Source organism: Vipera berus, assembly GCF_964194415.1.
Source record: "Vipera berus genome assembly, chromosome: Z".
Lineage (NCBI taxonomy): Eukaryota > Metazoa > Chordata > Lepidosauria > Squamata > Viperidae > Vipera > Vipera berus.
In genome coordinates, this window is record NC_138205.1 from 95,366,688 (window position 1) to 95,389,066 (window position 22,379).

Consider the following 22,379-nt stretch of genomic DNA (forward strand, 5'->3'; position numbering starts at 1 on the left):
ATTCTTGCGGATCGTGCAGTGGATGCCCATCTAGAGCATAAAGAAAGTAATTTCTCTTGCTTGCAAGGATAAATAATAAAGTTTTAGCTTGGACGGTGGAAACGAACTGATTTCTTCGTAGTCGCATAAATCCTAGTTGCTACCTTGTCATGAAGTTCACTAGGGGGCTGAACTAGTTGGCAATTCTCGGCCAAACTCTCTTGTTATGTGAGGATCACATGGGCGGGGGCGGGGAGAACAATATCCGCCGTTCTGAGTTTTTGGGAAGCGAAAGTGAGTTATAAATATAAAAAGGACGTTTTTACTTGGTGGGCGTCTATTCCATTTGCAACTGTACTTTTGTTTCTGTAAATCAGATTTTGTATAGTTATTAAACTGTAGTAGTATTTGCTTATCCATGGCTAACAGGTTTATGACTTACTTAGTTTTTTCAAACTAAACACCACATTATAGTATCCTGATTATGAGCCCAGGGCAAATAACGCTTAAGTCATGTGGTTCTCACTTGAAAAAAATGTAATATTCAACTGTATCTTTCAGCTATACAAATAGAGCTGCATATCGTAATAAGTCATTATGGCCTATAACATTCTGTGCAGGAAGTAGGTAAAATAAATATTTTTTATCTAAACAATAATAAGCGTTTCAATTGAATGAAGATGAATTAATTGGTTAGAAAACATATTAATCAAGTAAATTAATTTATATTGCTAAATGTATTTGTATTCCTCAATGCAGGAAGCTTTAGATAATGGCCAGAGAAATAGCTGTCTAGCAAAGACAGCTAGCATTTTGGCTTCTTAAAGGTGAATGCATTTATTAATGAATAATAATGAAGTGGATGTACATAAAAAAACCAGGTAAGTTTTCCTGAAAGATTCTACAGTTTTCTATTTAAAATAATATACCATTTGATAAACAAGGTGGTGTTTATGAAAGTTCTAGAAATGTTCAAAGAAATCTCAGTTTTTAATTGCATAACTGAATATTATAAACTACCCAGAATTTTTAGGAGCGAGTAGCCCTATTAAATTGATCAATAGCAACAATATTCCTGTAATTTTTTTCTTGTCAATGCATATTCAACTTGATGGGGGAAAAAAATTCCTCTTTCCCTTTCTCCTTTCCTGCCCCTTCTTGGAGGCTCAAATGGAAAAGGGGAAACATTTCTTAATGCTTTCCTGCCTTGTGATCAAATTCCACTTTTGCCAGTAGTTTGTGGCCACTTAAAAGACTGAAAACAAACCAGGTCCAGTTTATCCCGTGCTTGCATTTAGTGGAGGCATCCACACACAACAGTATAGCAAAACTGAAAATGGGGGCTGTGATAGTTGATCAGAGCTCCTCTGTTTTTATGTGCAACAGCTTTAGCATTTAGGAACAGAGGTAAGTTAGTTGGGTTTTTTATTAATACATAATCCTTAAAAGGACTCTTCTGTAGTGACCCTCTAATTCATACTGGAAATATAGCAAAGAAAAATATTTTCTCCCACTTGGCTTTTTCCTGTTTTCCCCACTGGAAAAGGCTGTTTGCAACACACAATGAGGGGATACTTTCCTAAGAGCTCACAATTCAAGAATACCAATGTTAACTTGGATTGCCAACAAAGTCCTGACTGACAAAACAGAACATAAAATTGCTTTCTCCTTTGAGCCCAATGGATCCAGGATTGAACCTTCCTTCCTTCCTTCCTTCCTTCCTTCTTCCTTCCTACGTGCTCAGGAAGGGATGGCAGAAGGGGGAGAGATTGCCGGCGCTGCCGGTAGCCATGCTGCCGCCGACTGTAGCTATCCCACACAGGTGGGGGCCAGTCCCGATGAAAGGGACTGTGTGGCTATGAGGCTAGGTCAGCGAATGGGCCATGGAGGTGCTGGTGACAGGCCTGGCACTGATTTACAACCTGGTGGGGGCCATCAAAGCCAGAACACAGTCAATCTTAGATCCACGAGCAGCCCTGGAGCCAGTGAGGGGCCACCCCACCTGTGTTGTTCGCGGCGGGTTCCGATAAGAAGGAGGACAGCAGGCTTCGGCTCAAAACAGCTCTTTTATTTGCCTCACAGGAACGAACAAGTAGGGGACAATCTCCCCCTTATATAGGGATGCCAGCTGGAGGCTAGCCAATCCCTGCCCTCGAATACTTCCCGCCATTCTAGCTCTACCCAATCCGTGCGGACCATGTGTGCAGCTGTCAACTCAGCTGTCAACTTTAGCCGCGTGTGGAGCTGTCAACTGAAACCGTGTGTGCGGCTGTCAGCTGTCAAAAGGAGCTGACACGTGTTCCTTACTTTAAACAGTGTTGTTAATTACATATAATACATCACCGCCTCTGCCCCGCCCCCTGGCGATGCATACAGGAGGCGGAGAGCGCGGAGTGCTGGTGCCCTGGGGGAACTCTTTTCTTTTTGAGCGGTCAGCACTTGCGTCCTGTGCACATGCCCAGGGAGCAGGGGCAGCTCCTCGCTTGTCCTTTCCCACCAAAATCTTCTTTTAGATCCTCTCCTCTCTCCCCACTCCTCCTCCTTTTCAGTGCACCTCCAGCTTCTGGAAGCGCAAATCAGCTGAAGCCCGGCGCTGATCCTGGGGATTCTGCCCAGCTCCCATAGCCCTGCCGAAGCGACAATCAGCTTGTAGCCATGTGCACCAATCCTGGGGCTACTTCTGAGCCCTGAGAGCGCTGCAACTCCAGTTCTTTCTCCCTCAGGCTTCTGCAACACTGCCGCCACTTCAGTTCATTCTCCCCTGCTCCACTTGTCAGGATGGTTGTGTACCACCGGCCAGGTGCCAAAGTACCATCGGTGGTATGCGTACCACTGGTTGAAAAGCCCTGCTCTAAATCAACAGTATTCATTTCTTCCATGATCATTGTAGAGCAATAAAAGGTGTTCCAAATGTATAGAATTTTTGAATACATTTTATTTTCAATCCCAAAATTATTTGGTCAGATTTTATATTTCTAGCTATTCACTTTCTTTTATCACTTGCTTTTTAGCCTTATTCAGCCCCCCCCCCCCCCCGTAGCTTCTTCCAGTTTTATCAGTGGTATGTTGGTGATATTTACTTTCTTTTGTTGTGCCTTGTGGAATTTTGCATATCTGTGATAAAGCCTGTGGTAGGAACAAATTGAACTGTTTTAAAAATGTTTTATATTCTTGGCATTGCTTCAGGCCATAATGCTTAGATATAACACTATTTTGCTCTTTAAAAAATGTCTGAAATATAATTAGAGTTGAGGTTTTTTAAAAGAAAAAATGTTAAAGCAACTAAGTGTTTTAAATAGACAATTTATATTTAATAGCACCAGGTGACCGAAAATAGGTACTTGGAAATTTCCTGATGAAAACCATTTAAATGTTAAATTGGCCAATATCCTGTCATTGCTCTCAGGAGTTATTAAAATTCAGTACTTGAAATAGTTGTAAAAACTATGTGACAGTCACAATTTAAATACAAAAGGCATTTATAAAGCCTGTTGCTCAATTCCTTGCAAATATATGAATTAGCTAAATCATTTGGCTTTGGTATTACATCAGTGTAAAGGGGAATAGGACAAAAAGATTTTGTTTTCTGAACATTTTTGGTTGTATCTTATTGATTTTTGTTTGCTAATTACAAATGTAGCCTGTAATGTAATGTATCACATACCATTTTATAGAAATCTTCAGTTATTACACAATAATATTACCTGCTGCACCCATGAAAGAAATATGGAACTCTTACTGAAGCATATCCAATATACCAAGTACAATTGAAATATCTGTGGAGATCCAAAAGTAGGGGCTCTGCTGCTTCGAATGCAGCTCGGATATACCAGCTACTGTTTTACATAAGTGAATGGGAAAGCCTTGTAAGACCATCACATTACATTAAAAAGAAGTTGATTCCAGGATAGAAAAACATGAACTACTTTTTGGACTAATAGATATTTTTAATTTTGCTTCACATAAAATTTGTACTAATGGCAAATTTTGTGAAAGCAACGGACAAGGAAGGTGAATTTTTTTGTTATTTGAGACAAATGTTTCCAAGAATAACTAATGTTAAGATCAAGGAAGGGATTTCTGTTAATCCACAGATTAGATGGGTCTTCAATGACAAGCAGTTTGAAGATCTGTTAGTGCTGGGGTCCCCAACCCCCGGTCTGTGGACCAGTACCGGGCCACGGCATATCAGGAACCGGTCCGCACAAACAAGAAAAGCCTCATCCACAGGATGCAGGCAGCACACAAAACCATGCCCCTCCTGTCCGTGGAAAAACCTCTCTCCATGTAACCAGTCCCTGGTACCCAAAAGGTTGGGGACCTCTGTGTTAGTGGGGCCAGAGAAAATTGCCTGGAAAGCAATGGGTTTCATTGAAAGTTTTCTTGGCATCTTCAGAGCACCAATTCCATTCAACTGGTTGACAAGCTTCTTGCAGCCTACAAGTACAACATGTAACTGAAGATTCATTTACTGCATCCACACTTAGACTTCTTTCCCGAAAGTTTAGGTGCAATCCGTTTCACCAGGACATTGCCATAATGGTAAAAACAGTATTAGGACCCCTATTGCTTGGACACTGCAGTGAGATACGTTGGACACTGAGTACAAATGAAAATAGGTGGCAAATCACTTTTGGCTCTGTTGAACTCACACAGTGTTAGAAACATAATTTGATTGAATACATTATATTCATTAAAAGTGAAAGTCATATTTCTTAAGGTTCCTATATGTGTATGACATTCTGAAATCATATTTGTGATCAATTAAAAGGAATCTATCATAATCTCTAAAGGTTTTTCAGGAAGCAAACTTAAAAAAAATGTTTCCAGAGATATTCCAAGAGAATAAAGTTAAATCAATAAAATTTCTCTCCCATTCTATCCAATAGAAGAGAATTAAAATTAAGTGAATCAAAGAATGATAAATAAGAGAGTTTGGAATTCACATCAGTTTTGTGGTGTTGATAATATACACAGTAATTTCATGTATAGTTTTACTTCAAATGACTTGATTTTTCTGTGTGCTACATAATATCAATTGAAGGCATTTTATCAAGCATGTTATGCATCCTTTTGGACTTTAATCCTTTTTTAAAAAACAACCTTTGATCTGATGTGGAAATGGCTGTCTTGGAGTAGGAAGTCAACAATAGAAAGGGTTTGTGGTGGCTTCTTAGCTAAATGGCTAATAGCTCTCTTAGAATAGGTATGTCCAGCCTGGTCTTGCATCCCTGGACAGCTACTATTGCAGCACATGTAAACATTAACATTATTATGTGATTTTATATACATTAACTACATTATACCTATATTTCATAAGCAGCCCAAGACAGTTCCTCTTCATTCAGTGAGGCCCAGGCAAACCAAAAGTTTGGACTCCATGGTTTAGACATCAATAAGCCTTTTTATGAATGTTTTTTTAAGTCTACATTTATTCATTTAATCTGACATTGAAATTATTTATGTTCAGATAAATATATTATCAAACTTCCAACAAATATTTTAGAGGCATTTGCTTACTACATTTATGACATTACACATTGTATACAAACAGCATGTGTTTTATGTTGTTATATCCCTATTCTAGAAATGCTGTCTTTTTTTCTTACAGAATTTCAGAGACTTTTTAAAATGTGTGCAAAATTTGCATTATTTAACAGCTGTGTGCTGTCTTTGCTCCTTCTTTACCCTCCCTATTTTAAATCATGGCAATCAGGCTGAATATTGCTCAACTGTGCTTTTGTTTTCTCCATACAGAGAACCCACTATTCTCTATTATTGGAAATCTAATAAGTAGCTTTTTGTAGCAATTACTACTACTCTTTAATTGTGATTTAGAAATGAATAGAAGAAACTTTTTTTAGTCGGTATATTTTCAGTTCAGCAATAACGCACTGAATATTATTCTGATTCAGTTTTGTTATCCACCTATGGTTCATCATATTGAGTTTTAGAAAATAATTTATTAAATGATTTGCTTTCATTTCTTCTGGTCTCCAATCAGAAGCAGATATAAAGGTGTAGAGAATGAGGTCAAATTACAAGGGAAAGTCTTATTTTAGCAGAGCTGGGCTCCCAGTGACAGAAGTGAGCGGGTTAAAACTGAGGAAGGATACATTAGCAGATGGAAGAGGTTGTTACAGGTAGTCCTTGATTTATGATCACAATTGAGCCCCAGATTTCTGTTCTTGAGCAAGGCAATTATTAAGTGAATTTTGCCCCTTTTATGACCTTTCTTGCCACACATGTTAAGTTAATCACTGCAGCTGTTAGTAATATGTCATTAAGTGAATCTATCTTCCCCATTGACTTTGTCAGAAAGTTGCAAAAGTGATTGTGGAACATTGCAACCATCATAATTATGAGTTAGTTGCCAAGCAGTTGAATTTTGATCACAATACCATGGGGATATTGCAACGGCCCTAAGTGTGAAAACAGGTCATAATTCACTTTTTCCAGCGCCGTTGTAACTTCGGACAGTCACTGAATGAAGTTGAGGACTATCTATACAGACTTTAAAAAAAGATTTTTAGCTTTTCATAAAACTAAATTGGGAAAAAGACATTGAAAAGTTTCACAGTACCCCCCCCTTAATGATGTAATTAATAAAGAACATTGTCTATTGTCAAGATTCTGATTTTTAATCTCTAATACTGGACTTTAAAACCAGTTAAAAGTCCATGTGAATCTTGCTTCCTAAATCATACTCTTTGGTTAAAGGGGTTGAGAAATACATTAGTGGTTTGCTATTGCCATCTTCTGGGATTTTTTGGGTTTCCCTGTCTGGGAGCCATCATAAGGCCTATTTAGCTTCAAATAATATCAGGAAGATGTTGCCACCTGCTGTGGTGAAAGCACAGCAGGTATTAACTGAAGAAGTATCTGCACCTCCTCTCTTATCAATGGAAGGCAGATTTTATTTTTTTAAGATTAATAGTGCTTTAGCAGTAAAAAATATAGGCCCAATTCTTTATTGAAGGAAGAGTGTTTTTTATGAGATATGGTGAATACTTCATACTGTGGCTACATCAAACACATTTGATGATAAAGGTATAAAATCAGCCAAGTAGTCCTGGCTCTAAAACAAAGTCATTAGAAGACTTACTTGCCAATAGCATTTTTTTTATAAGATAAGCTAATACTGTAGTCAGAAAATTATATTTTGTTCATGGCCATTAAATTAATTAAAGGTAGTTTTATATTGAAGAAACAAAAATGATCTTACTAAATTTACATAGTTAATAGCACATTATTAATTTTCAAACCTTCCTAAAAATTTCAATACAGTCTATATTAATGTAATAAACTAATATTCTTTAGTATATAAGAATTTCAGATGTCACTGACTTATTTTTCACTGGGGGACAAATTTGGAATTTTGAGAGTATTTTATGGACCCTTACAAAATAATTGGCCAATCCCCAAATGCCCATAGAGCAGAAAGCAAGATTGTAGTTATCAGACATGTTATTTTCTGTGAAACCTTTTGGACTTATGGGACTTCGAGGTACTAGGTAGTCAGAGTTTGTCAAAGAATTTGTAGATATACAAATGTCATCTGGATATCGGGTTAGAGATAGGAGAAATCTATTAACTTCCATGCTTAAGGGAAGATTTGAATCCAAATTTTTTATTTTTGTCAATTAATCTAACATAACTCCATATGGAGTTTCAATTTATAGTTACACATCTGTTCTTAGCTTTGAGCAATTCTGTGAATACCCATAAAATAAATCCTATTAAATTCCATTATATAATGATGTATATCATTATAGTTTTATAATTTTCACTACTTTTCTTTGAATTTCCTCTGTAGTAACTATATAATAGTTGCACATAAAAGGCAAATTAATAGTATCCAGGTATTTTGAATTTCAACTTTTATCATCTTTTAGACAATATAGCAAACTATAGTTAAAAACTGTATTGCAACCTATCTGAAGAGATAGGTTATCTACTGCTGTTTTGTTTACTGTAAAAAGAAAAGTTGTTTTTTCATTGTTATAATTTTTTGTCTATCTTATCTACAACTAGCTTTGCTTTTTCACATCAACAGAATTTTGAACATTTAAACCAGAAGAACATATAGCCTATTAGAATAGACCATATGCAATATGTTAGTATTACATGTAGACAGAAAAGATTGCCTTAATATAGAAGGTGGTTTGTTTGAAGACCTATGTGGACACATATGCCTGAACAATTCTTTAGATACTGATTCCCATGCCACATCTTAAATGATGTTTGCAGCTTTAAGTATTTCTCCATTTGTTTACAAATTTATCTTAAATTTTCTAGGAAGAAAAATGTCTGTTTCCTGTCATTTAAAGGAATTTTCATGGAGCAAATCAGAAGGATCTTTGGTTGACTTGGATGGTGGAAGTCTCACAAGAAATGATTGGATAGGTACATAACTGACAGCTCTAGTACTTGGACAGAAAATGTAATCTGCTGTTGAATTTTAAAAAGAAAAAATATTCTGCTATCAAAGAAAATAGAAAATTATGGAACTCCTTATATGTGATTTTGTTCCACCACTGCAGCCATTGCTTTTTTTTTAATGTGGTTTTAGGGAAAAGTATTTATCATATTCCCAGAAATAATGGTTTGGTTTTCTGTATATCCTATTCTGGAGATATTCTATAGAAGTAGTAATGGTGGTAAAATTGATGTTTTATCTAGATTTTTCAGTACGAATGAGAATTTTGGAAGAATAAAAATGGCTGCCTCTTCAGCATGAATCTTTTGACTATAATGAAGAGAGGCTAATATAATTGATGTTTTTTTAAAAAAATATATATATAAACAAATAAAATTTGTTAACAGTATTTAGAGAATAAATGTACAGAGAAGGATGATCAGAATGAATAATCAGCAATTGTAATAGTTGGGGGCTTTTAGTATTAAAATGATAAAAATAAAAAGTATTATTATTTAGTATTTTAAAAAATGATAAAAACTCCTATACGTTCATCTCACTTTCTGGTGATTTCATGGGTAGATGTATGTAGATTTTGTGGCAGTAGACAAAGGGGATTGCCGTTATCTTTTGGATTTTTTTATTTCTATTATTCCTGTAAACCCTTATACTTTCAGTAATCTCGTATTCATATTAGGAGTACAGGTAGCCGTCAGTATATGACTAATGGGGTCCAGAAATTGAGGAATCCATGTGATCAGATACAGTTTCATGATTTTTATTTGCAGCAGTTATTAAGCAAACACCATGGTTATTAAGTGAATGTCATGGTCATTAAGCAAAGCAATGTATTCCTGTGGATTTTTTTTATTGCTAGAAACTAGCAAAAAATGTCGTAAATTATGTTCATGTGACAGCAGAATGCTGCAACCAACCATAAAAATTAACCAAGCATCCAAAATGTGGTCCTGTGACCATGGGAATGTGTGCAGATGTCAAAGCTTTAGAACAAGATCATAAGTATCAATGGAGATCCTCAATCATCCAGATCATGGTTGTTCCAAGGTGCTTTTTCCAAAAGGACAAGTGGACTTTCCTTTTCTTTCTTTCTTTCTTTCTTTCTTTCTTTCTTTCTTTCTTTCTTCCTTTCTTTCTTTCTTTCTTTCTTTCTTTCTTTCTTTCTTTCTTTCTTTCTTTCTTCCTTCCTTCCTTCCTTCCTTCCTTCCTTCCTTCCTTCCTTCCTTCCTCTTTCTCTCTCTCTCTGAAAACATTTTCAAAGAAAAAAAAACAAATAAATCCAGTTGCTTTTTGGGAAAAGTACTTTTGGGACAACAGGGTCATAAGTAGGTTTGAGAGGGCAAGTCTGTTATAACTCTGGTTATTAAGTAACCAGTCATAAGCTGAAGGCTACCTGTGATCTCTTATTCAATCTATTTGCCAGAGCTAGTCTTCAGGCAGCTGCTATTGAGACAGTCAAGATAAAGATATAAGATTACAAATAGGGTGATAAAAGTGGCAAGTTCAACCACTCCTCATTTTGGTTTTATAATTTCAAACTTTGGAATCATTCCATGAAGCCAGTCAGTATGTACAGTTGTGAGGAATACTGCATGCCTAATCAGCCCATTGGCAAATCTAGACAGCACACTAAAAAGCAGAGACATCACCCTGTCAACAAAAGTGCGTATAGTCAAGACTATGGTCTTCCCAGTTGCAATGTATGGCAGTGAAAGCTGGACCGTAAGAAAGGCTGAGCGCCAAAGAATTGAAGCCTTTGAACTATGGTGCTGGAGAAGACTCCTGCGAGTCCCTTGGACTGCAAGGCGATCAAACCGGTCAGTCCTAGAGGAGATCAACCCTGACTGCTCTTTAGAAGGCCAGATCCTGAAGCTAAAACTCAAATACTTTGGCCACCTAATGAGAAGGAAGGACTCACTGGTGAAGAGCCTAATGCTGGGAAAGGTTGAGGGCAATAGAAGAAGGGGACGACAGAGAATGAGGTGGCTGGATGGAGTCACTGAAGCAGTGGGCGTGAGCTTAGATGGACTCCAGAAGATGGTAGATGACAGGAAGGCCTGGAGGAACATTGTCCATAGGGTCGCAATGGGTCGGACACGACTTCGCAACTAACAACAACAACAATCAGCCCATGGCAAGTCTTGCTCTGCTAGCACTTCCATTATTTCTGTGCCAGGAGGAGGTTTATGGTATTTATAAACCTCCTGCAGAAATCCCAAGACAAAAACTAAATTCAAGTTATGCCCTGTCGTATCTCTTACAGGACATAGCAGTTTATGACAGACACATGGCTATAAAAAACAAGAGTGAAATTATGGGCTGGTATTATTAGTGTTATCTCACCATGTCTAGTATATATCCCAAGGGCTTCAACAGTGCATTTTTATACCTAGAGCTTTGCTCAGTGGAACCTAATCAGAGAAACTGTTAGGCACCAGGATAGATAACATCCATCAGTATACATAGATTGTCTCATTGACCACTGAAGAAACTTGAAGCCTAATCTTATTTGAAGAAGATAACAATTATATTCTAAAAATGTTAAACATTTATTCTGATTAAGTCAAATTGTATTCTGGGGGATCTTACTCCTAAGAAAATGTAGAACTACATTCTATACTTGCTCAATTGCTATTTCACAGTCAGTTTGGGAGTAGTAAGTTCTTTCAAAATAACTGCTGATCAATGGTAACATTACATTTAGTGTTTTTGTATTTAAAATTTAAATAGAATCTAAAGTAAATCATAATTTTCCAGATGGACACAGAAATTTCTAGTTAAAATGAGTTAGGTGGATAAATGTATATTGTTTTCTTTCACTTTATTCTAGGTTTATTTAAATAAATTGAGATGAGAATTTATATTTCTCTTTCTGATTCCCCAAAACAGACAATAAGGAAAATGAATTGCATCTTAAATCACACTGGACTGGAGAATTTAATCAAGATACCCCTGGTGGGTTTAAAACAAATCCGTTTTGGAAGGAAATGTCAGCATCTAATCCATTTTTAGATGACATAGCTCAATCATGCAACAAAGAAAAAAATAATACCCGGGTATCTATCCTGAAAGAAGATCCAGATTTATTTTTTAGAGATTCAAATGGTAGGGATTCTGCTGCTTCATCAGGAGATGAATTAAATATTGAATATCTCTTTTGTCGCAAACCTTCAAAAAGATCTGCAAAATCTAGGAGTGTTTCAGATCTTTTAGATATTATAGATGTAAGATGTGAATTTTCTAATACAGAACCAACCAATTATATCCTACCTCCAGAAAGCGAAGCATTTCAGAATCAACGCGAGGCCTATAAGACAGCTTGGTTGAATCAACGACAATTGGCCCGATCTTGTCTGGATTTGAATGTGATAAATCAGGGTCCTGGATGGGCACAGACCCAAACTATAGAAACCCATATATTCTGCAAAGTGAATTATGAAGGTGGTTCAGTGCAGCTTCCCGACTCAGATATTGCTGTTCATTTCCCTGAAGGTCATGTGGCACTTGGAGAATTCCAAGAAGTTGGCCTGCAGGCAATCCTTGATTCTCCACCATCACTTAATGATGACTTTTCAACCACCTTGACCCCTTTGATTGAACTTACCTTGAGCAACCTTAATACTACTGAAGCTATTTTACTAGAGATGAAAATTGCAGCTGAAATAAAAAAGGATCCTTTTAGTCAGGTAATGACTGAAATTGTTTGTCTGTGTAGTTGCAATAAGGAAGGGTCATTTGAAAAAATACCCAATTGTTACATTTATAAAGATACTGTACAAGTGAAACTAACAGATCTTAGTCACTCGATGTATATTGTTGTTGTAGCTCAAACAAATACAGTTAATTCTCTTGTAAGTGTTTGGGAATATATCCACAGAAAACTTTCAGTTGGGATTTATGGACCAAAACATATCCATCCGTCTTTCACTGTTGTGTTTGCTTTGTTTGATCACAACTATGTTCCTGAGAAACTAACAGTATGTGACATTAAAAGGGGAGGAAAGAGCTTGCCTCCAGTTATTTTCCAGCTATGGGGGAAAGACACATTTGTACTGGAGAAACCACAAGACCTCAGCATTTCTGTTGTCTCCTGTGACCCAGATTTTGAAGTGAAGGAAGAAGAACAAAGGAAAGAAATCAAAGAAGAAAAATTGAAAGGAGGTGGTGGAGTAATTCACCGTCATTTTCCATTTTCTATAATCTGCAATAGGAAAATACATATTTTTGTCTTCCGTGTTCAAATCAAAGTCCCAGAAAATAAACTGGCATGCCAGTTTTACATTACAACACCTGAACCACCTCCTAAGTTATTAATAGGAATAACTAACAAGCCAAACCGAATTGAAAAACGCAAAGAAATAAAATCTGCACCATTATTATTGTTGCCCACCATAAAATATCCTATCTTTCAAGACAAGGTTTTAAATATTACCCACTATGGTACAGCACTCAAAACAGTGTTACGTCAAAATAAAATTGACTATTTACTAGAATATTTTAAAGGCGATACAATAGGAATACTTGGAGAAGATAAGGTCAAAGCCATTGGACAAACAAAAATTAAGGAATGGTATGTAGGAGTACTTAGAAGAAAAATTGGCCTTGTACACTGCAAAAATATCAAAGTGATAACTGAAAACCAAACTATTGATGTTGAGGATAGTGAAATCATGACCAGTAGCGTCCTTGAACAAATTGCATTACCTTTTAAAAAAATGACTTATATCTATTCATCAATCTTATCCACAGTATCAGAGAACTTAAATGATTGGAAAGCTTTGGCTGATGCTCTTCAATTTTCAGATTTTTCCCGTTATGATTTAAATGCATTACAAATTGAAAAAGAGTCTGAAAAAGTAGCATATATTATGAAGAAACTTAAAGAAATTTGCCATACTCATAGAAGCACAAGACGATTCCTATATGAACTCTCTGTGGTAAGTACTGCTGGGATGGGCTGTCGGATGAGGAGAAGCAAATAAGACATAAGTCTTTAATGTGACTTGTTATGATATTGGCCTTCCTATTTTAGCTCATAGCTTGTGAGTTGATAGCAATGATGGTTTTAAATTTGAAAGATTGGGTAAGCAGCAGCTGGAATGCAACTTAAAATAATCTGGCTTGGTACTTCATTTTCACCATCTGTGTTTATAGGTTTGTTTGGATTATAATGAAATTGTTTAAACGAAGCTGAATGTGAAAATACTAGTATTTTTAAACTCTTGTCTTTTTAACCCCCCTTTTCTCCAACACACAATTCACATCCAGTATTAAATCAAATTGGACTTCCTGCTAATCAAGTAATGATAATGAGTATATAGTATCAGATGGTGATTGTAGCACCTTTTTGCAGTGGCTTAAAGCAGCTGCATTACACAATCAGGAAAAGATAGCTATTATAAGGACTTACAGGCAGGTACTGAATTCACACTTCAATATATTTTGAAGTCATGTTCACTGGAAGATGGTGGTGTTGGCAAGGTCAAGGAAATTTGGTTTTGCCTACATTTTTTGCTTTTATAGTTTCCATAATGTTTGGTTTTATGTATCTGTTATCAAACATCCAGAGTTGTGTTTCTTAAAATGGTGGCCATACAAGTATTGCAAATAAATCAAATAAGTCAATTACCCATTTCATTCCACCAACTACAACTTTGTTTTGCCCCTGAGACTTTCTATGCTTGTTGAATTTTATGGAATTTGATAGTTAAAAATGTCTTGGAGCATAAATGGGAGGATTTTGTCTGTTTCTCATCTGAACATAGTACATGTTATAGGATAGTTTTGCTTTCAATTATGTGAAGAAATATAAGATTAAAGTATTTAGCAATACTATCATCATCACCATCATCACTCAGCAGATACTTTCTTTCAAAAATGTATACTTTTCTGTTTTCTCCTTTATTTAAATCTATTTTAATTATAATCAGGCAAATTTCTGCATGTCTTGTGCCGTTCCCAGATTTTAATATAATTAGATTTACAGATATTAGAATTACATGTATCATTAAAAATAGGGGTTCTGTAATATCACTAATAAATATTTTGTAGCTATAAGAAAGAAAAGGGAAAAAATCAGGAAGGTAAGAAGAAGAAATGAAGAGTGCCAAGTTTTACAATAGGAATAAAAAACCCTTTTCTTGTTTCTGTGTCACAGTGCTTGTTAGCAAAGTTACAAAAGCCATATAGCTTAAAAATAACAAACATGGCTTTTCTCATTGTCAAGGGATACCTAAGGAATTCTCATTATTTCTCTACAGTTATAAGCAGTTGCTTACAGGAAAAGGATTCTGTCTCTTTTTTATAATGTTTATTCTTTAAGAATATGTCATCCTTTTAATTAGATAGATGAACAATCAAGCCAAATCATATTTGTTTTTAAAATGGCAGTATTGTAAAATAGGACTACATTTGTAATAAATATCATTGGAAATGTTTTCATTTCATAGTTGGCAAGGTTCAAGAATGGATAAGCAGAACACAGTCATGGCATATAAGCCAAGATACATGGTGTCAAACAAGATGTGACATGGAGCATAAACCATGGTATCCAATTTTGTTTGGAGGACAGGCTAGGGATTTTAGATGCAAGCAACACAATAAGTTTCCCCCATCTGTTTACCCAATCTCGAGGTCAGTAGGAACCAAACAAGATACGTAGCTGAGTCAATTTAATATAATGGTCAAGGTGTTGGACTGGGAGAGGAGAGATTCAGACTGAAGTCCACCTGTAGCCACATGACCTCACTTTATTACTTTAAACTTCTTTGGTCTTGTTTTCTGCTCAGTCTACCTTGTAGAATTATAGTTGAAGGGAAAAAAGGGACATAGGGTACACAGTTCCCTGAACATTTCTGGATAAATGTATTTTAATGAATCATAATGTGTGAGTGAGGCCTAGGTAACTAACAGTGCTATTATTTTCTGTTATGGAGTAATAATGTTGGAAATCACTTGGTTTGGGGCTTTCCCATACGTCCAGAAAGTGCATTGCCATTATGCAGAAATATTTTGGAAATAATATTCATATTTGCTGGAGATCCATGACACTTTCTCTGTCCTGCATATTTCTTATATAAAAATATTCAGTTTCTGCTAATAATAGATGATATTTTTAAGAACCTTCGAATTGTTTACTTCCTCAAGCTTTTACTTACCTTACTCAGTCAAAGGCATTAAAGTAAGACATTAAGCAGCCTTAAAAGAGAATATGGAAAAAAACTAAATATTAGGATAGCTGTCATGTAACTTTTAAGTCACAGTCTTATGGTTATAGTCCTTTCTGAGAGAGAGAGAGAGAGAGACAGGGATGGAGGGAGAGAGAGATGCCCGGTTATTTGATTTTTATGCTATTCTTTTATTTATTTATTTATTTATTTATTTATTTATTTATTTATTTATTTATTTATTTATTTATTTAAATTCCATTTATATCCCGCCCTTCTCCGAAGACTCAGGGCGGCTTACAAGCTTAGCAGTAGCCTTCATTCTATGTATATGCCTGCTTGTTAGGGCTTTCACACACACCCCAAGCAGCATTATTACAAAGTCAGCTTAATTGCCCCCAACAATCTGGGTCCTCATTTTACCTACCTCGGAAGGATGGAAGGCTGAGTCAACCTTGAGCCTGGTGGGACTCGAACCTGCACTAATTGCAGGCAGCTGGTGTTACTTAAGGAGGCATTAGCCCACTGCTCCACCATCCTTGCAGCTAAGCAAGCCATAATGCATCAGGGTAAATTTCAGTCAGAATAAGAATATTCCAACATAATGTATAACCCTAATATTTCTACTGTCTAAAATCTCAGAACAATTGTTTTCAGTCTTGAGACCACTTTTCTATTTTAAAAAAAACCCCAGATTCATAAATAGCATGGGGAAAATGACTGTAAAAAGATATTGCTTCCAATGGTTATGTTATAATTGTACTATAATTATTTGTTATTAAAAATTGTTTGGAATCATAACCATCACATTTGTGCTTGCAGGCACTTTTAAAGCTAGACTGTCAAGGCTTAGTAGCCCGTATTACTCAGGATACAGTTATTTTTACTGCAGCAGTAAAACTTGGGAAGAGCTGGAGAGAATTGGCAGAAAAATTAGCACGACTTACAAAACATCAGATTGATGCTTATGAAACTCCCCATCATGGCAAAAATGGAGAAGTTGCTCCAGAGGTAAGTCTCACAATATTTATCTTGTATTCATAGGCTACAAAAGGTACAATCTATTAAACTGAAAATTGACATTGTAAGAGAAATTTAAAAGAGGAAATCAACTTTCCATGATAAATTTGCAATTTTCCTTCATCCCTTTATTACAGTATGTACAATACAATAAGTTTTTGGTCTCACTATTAACAATACCTATAGTTAAATAAGAAAATGTTGAAAAGAGATAAAAGCTATCTAGTACTCTTGATAGAGACAAGAGAATATATTCTGTATACAGTGAATATAACCTTTTTTCAAATTATTTTTCTTCAATCTTAAACACCTATCAAATTCTCCTGAATTTTTACTTTAGAAATTACTAGGCAATCCATAACCTGTTGGGTCATTCTTTCAGAGATATTTCTCTATCTAAAGAGATAAATAGAAAGACCATAAGAGGGCAAAAAAGCAGTAGAGGTCAAAGTGACTTCCTTCTGACTTCCCCATTGACCTTATTTGTGGGAAGCTGGCAGGGAGTATCGGAAATCATGATCATGTGACTGCAGTTAACTGCGGTGGAACTGTAGCAGCCACAAATTTATGATTAAAAGTGTTGTGGAAGATTCTTGAAATTTCAGTTACACAGGACTAACGTGTTCTGGATTTTGTACATATTCTTTAAGTTAATGAATTTGAGGTACCTTGACTCAATAGTATAGCACTATGATGTACTGTGGGCTAATTGAAGGTTACAAACAGACAAGAGAGTTTTAATACTTTTTAAATATATGATTGTTCATACCCTGATTCCTTTAATTGACCTAACCTATACAAATCCTAGGTGGCTGATGAAATGGATGATTTAAGTAACATTGGTTAAATTTTGAGAATAGGACTATTTTTAGTTTTGATAACCAATTGTTTTTCTTCTTTTCCCTCCATGTAAAGTCTCATTTACTTCTTAGAATATAGTGTATTGTATTTTCTCTTAATAGTTTTCTATATTTTAGAAATTCTTAAATTTCTTCAGTTTTAGTATAAATTTAAGATGATTCTTGGCATTCAAACTTTTACTGTAATAAATCTTTTTGTAGAATCATAGAGTTAAGGTGGCATATAAATATTGTATCAATCCTTTGTTCTGTGAGGGAAATTAAAGCGTCGGTGACAGCTATACTTTGAATTGTAATATGCATAAATAAGAATGTTATTTTCAGTTCCTGGTTTGCTTGTATCCATATTAAGACTGGACTCTCATATTAAATATGTATTTGTACATGACTGAATTTTAAGCTGTCAGTTTCTGCAGTGTAATATCTGCCTAATATCTGTTATTTGAATCAATATGTAAAAGCATTATGGTTAACTTTAAGAATGCATGAAGTTATTATGTGTACAGTCTACCCACTTTCCACTGATAATAATTTCATACCTTTGGTAATTGTAGTTACCAATAAACCATTATTCTGTCAAATAGTTAGAGCTGCTGTTAGTATATTAAGTATGAAGTATTTTTATTTTGTATCTATTGTACTTTTAATGAAGTTCATCTAAAGTAATAACAATTTTTAAAGGCTGTATAAAGCATAAAAATATAAAGGATCAGCAAAATTGCAAGATAGCTTTATTATGGTGATCTGTGCTGCAGCAACTGCCAGGAATTGTGCATGATACACAATGTACAATGGGTAGCACACCCTGCATCCTGCCACATTGTGTTTTGATTTAGATTGTGTTATGTTGTTCTTGTTTTAAAGTTGCAATGAGTGCAGAATATACTTGCTGACTTTAGTCACTAGAAATAGAGATGCTGACAGGATTCTCTAACTCCCAGTTTGGGTTTCCTGTCTTATTTGTACTGGTTATTCCTATATTTCTGGGTCCAAATCAAAACACCACTTTGATGCCCAAAGCCCTTTTTAGGGTGGGGCCATTGTATTTCCAGGCCTGCCTATGTCTGAGTATATTCTCTCACATATTTAGCTTATTGTGAGTACATATTTTAAGCTATGTTCTATGTTGTAAATAACATGGTTAGATAACTGACTTGAATTTACCATAAAAGCAAGATAGTTGATTGTGTTTTATGAATTTCTGCACAGAGGTCCAGATGTGTATATGAAAGATAGCAGGCAGGCACAATTCAGTATCTAACTTCAAATGTTTGTATGCAGTTTTGTCCACTTATTACTGAACTGTTTTGCATCTAAACATGATTCTGTTAAATTTCAGATGATGTGGAAACCAGCTTATGATTTTCTCTATACCTGGAGTGCTCACTATGGAGACAGCTACAGAGATATGTTGCAAGACCTGCATTTAGCTTTGGACAAAATGAAAAATCCTGTGACCAAACAATGGCGAGAAATAACTGGAGCTCTGATCCTGGTCAATTGCATGGAGGTTCTTCGGGCCAGTGCTTTCTCCATGTTGGATGAAGAATAAAATTCATTCAATTTAGAAAGATATTCTATAACCAGTCTTCTTGGAATATTAAAGAGGAATATTAAACAGGAACATTTTCACCAAGAAACATTTAAAATCTTTGTGAAAAGTAATGTCTATAATGTATTCCTTTAACTTGTAAAACATTGAGTCATTGATTTTCAAACACCACTAATGTTACCTCATTTTTATTTAAAGCTATTTTGCTAGTATATATTTATCAAAAGGAACACAATTGCTGTAACTATGATTTGAACAGAATTCTGATAGAGTGCAGAATACTATATTCAGGGAAAGAAATGCAATACTGATGTTAAGAAGCAAATTTTCTTTCATAGAGAAAAAAGAATGTTTCCATATTGAGCCATAGAGCTCTATTGTTAATTCTATCAATTATATATAGTTAAGACTGCAGTTCCCAGAATTCCCAGTCCCCATGTTTAACAACATAGAAAAGTGTTTCTCTGCCTTGGCAAATTTAAGTTGTGTAGACTTGAACTTTCAGCCATACTAACTGGAGAATTCTGGGAGTTAAAGTCCACGCATCTTAAAGTTGTCAAGTTTAAGAAACTGGTATAAATCAGTGAGCTTGGAGACAAATTTGGGAAAGCTGTTTTATAATAATTATTGTATGTATCAATTGAATATATTCCCTTGAACGTATGGACTGGCTATTGATTTCCAGCAGAAGTTAGGCACTGAGCTATATATCTTTATAAACTGAATCATGATTCTCTTAGTGGGAGCTAAGCATGAGACACTGTAAAGATTGTCTAAATTCAAGAAAGCCTTCACTAATTCAACTATTTGTTATCTAGCTGCAGAACAACCAACTCCTGTAATTGTGTACAGGTTTTTCTTGATTTAGAGCATGGGTGTCAAACTTGATCATGTCACATGATATATTACAACGTTTTTTGCTTTAGTGGAGCCAGGATGAGTGTGGCATGCATGTGACACATCTGACCCGTGGGCTACCAGTTTGACACCCCTGGTTTAGAGCATTTAATGATACTCGTCTTTCCTATCAACCTGTGTGTGGGTTATTTTGGGAGTGTTAGTTCATTCCTAGCAAATTAGAAACATCATATCTGTGCGGTTGTCCCATCTGCTTTTCAGCTATAACATTATCAGTCTTGTGTAATATTGGTCATATTTCTAGAGAGCTGTGTTCTTGTTCATGGGCAGGATGAATTTTCTAATGAAAGCTGCTTATTGAAAGAGGAATCATAAATGCTTGCTTTTTAAATTTAAAACATAGGAATTCCAAAATTCATACTGTATACTATTTTTCATAGTTCTCATTAATTAATGAAAATATATTGTGACAAAAAAGGTTTGAATTAATTCCTATATTTCCAAACTAGCTATTGTTGCATCAAGACTTTTATATGTTATAATTTACTTGTGTATTTTGCTTTCAGTATTTTTTATTTTTGCTTGAATCTTAAATTTAATTGAAGTCAAATTTAAAAAGATGAATGCCCATTAACTTGTTAATGGCTGTTACATTAGTTACTATTTTTGTCTTTTATGTTTCAAAAATTACACAATGACAATAGTGGTTAGAGACTGAAGTTGCCTGCCACTTCAACTAATATTGTTATGTTTGTCAAACTGTTGCTACTATTGACAATGTTAAGGCTGCTTGTCCAAATACTTCTTAACAAAAAGTTTTCTTTTGGAATTCATAGAGGTCTTCATTATTGGCCTCTATTTACTTTTTTAGTGAGAAATATACAAAAATAAATGGAAAATTAATTAGAAATTTCAATGTATAAATGACAATCTTACCTCATTTAACATTTTATTAAAAAAATTAATACTGTCAGTAATGTGCTAATTATGCTTTTGTAGTTCTAGTTATTTTTAATATTATAAAAACGTGCTCGGGGAATTATTGGATATATCCATGCTGGTTTGTGAATGAGTGGATTCAACACTGAAGAAAAGGTCTTTCAGGACCTCCCATTATAGAGCACACAGGGATGTTGGCATTTCCTGGTAATATGCTATTTAGATACCAATCAGGCTTGATCCTATTTAGCTTCTTAACCTGATAAGGTCAGCCTTATAATGCTATCATATACTTTACTAGCAGACCTATATGCTAGTTTATATCAGCACAAGATTCAACCCTCTGTTTATCTTTTTGTTGACTCAGTTGACATAGTATGGTTAATAAAGTAAGTTAAAGATCTGATTATTGTATTTACATAATTAATTAAACATGGTTAGAGCTTGGTGGGCAGGGAAATTGGTGCCTTTTGTTTTGACTTGGACAAATCCCTACAGTTTTCTAGATAAAGTGTTGGAAGTGATTTGCCATTGTTTCTGGTTTTTAATCACAAACCCAGCTGTTTAGTTAAAAATGCAGTGTGTTATGAGTACCTAGAAAAAGAGTTGATTTGATAGTTAAAATACACATGTTGTGTGAACCCAATTGTTGAGAAATAGAAGGGAGAATTTGAAAAATGGTGGAATAAAATGGAACAATAGGATTTTTTCCTTGCTATCTGCATTTCAAGATTTCCAGGCATATTTGCTTAGCATAGTCTCAAATTACAAAGCATTTGAGACTTAAAATGGTTTTAATCTGTCAGAAATATCAAGTTATAATTTTAAATGGAGTGGGGGGTTTTGTATTGGATTTTTAAAAACATTTCTATGACTTCATAATATATTTACAGTATGTACTTTTAAAACTGAAATTCTAATTCTGTTATGGAAGCATATGGGTAACCTAAGCATTACTAATATTGTTATGTTAATACATGCACAAAGAGTAGCAATATTGTAGTCATTGCGAAGTTAATAAATGTACAAAGCATGACAATCATAATTTGCTAAGCATTTTGTATTTTTCAAATACCTTCATTGTAGTGTACATATTACATATAAAAGAAATGTATGAAGGTTAATGTTCTTATGTGGAAACACCTAATTTGGTGATGAAATATTATTGGGAAATAAAGCATTATACTTATCTACACTCATTAAAGAGATTCTTCCATTTGTTAATGTATTACAACTGCTAATATGAGCAGCACATCATTGTGTTAATTGCTTCTGTGAGGAATTCCAATTATAATATTTCAGATTCTGGATGAGATGAAGACTGCACTGAAGTGTACCTTAAACTGGGGAAAGAAAAGGGAACCCTCATCTCTGAAGGAATGTCTGATTAAACAAAGATTCAGTATTTGAAATGTATGCTAATATTGTTGTTAGTTATTTCTTTTTTAAATGTTTGTGCATTTTGATTGCATGGACTGCATTTTGTTGTTGTTAGCTGCGAAGTCGTGTCCGACCCATCGCGAGCTTATGGACAACGTTCCTCCAGGCCTTCCTGTCCTCTACCATCT

The 22,379-nt window shown here is 35.1% G+C and overlaps 1 protein-coding gene across 4 annotated transcripts in view; it reads left to right on the plus strand.

The window, feature by feature from the left end:
• MACC1 (MET transcriptional regulator MACC1) overlaps positions 1-21,996 on the plus strand; it is a 75,180-nt gene extending 53,184 nt beyond the window's left edge. For 3 of the 4 annotated variants that reach the window (XM_081345090.1, XM_081345088.1, XM_081345089.1), the window contains 4 exons: positions 8,278-8,385; positions 11,306-13,353; positions 16,405-16,593; positions 18,802-21,996. In XM_081345090.1, the coding sequence (XP_081201216.1) occupies positions 8,286-8,385; positions 11,306-13,353; positions 16,405-16,593; positions 18,802-19,014 (2,550 nt within the window). In that variant the 5' untranslated portion in view covers positions 8,278-8,285 and the 3' untranslated portion in view covers positions 19,015-21,996. The remainder of the gene's footprint in view (positions 1-8,277; positions 8,386-11,305; positions 13,354-16,404; positions 16,594-18,801) is intronic. The other variant, XM_081345091.1, reaches the window with a different exon arrangement.
• Positions 21,997-22,379: the final 383 nt, after the last annotated feature.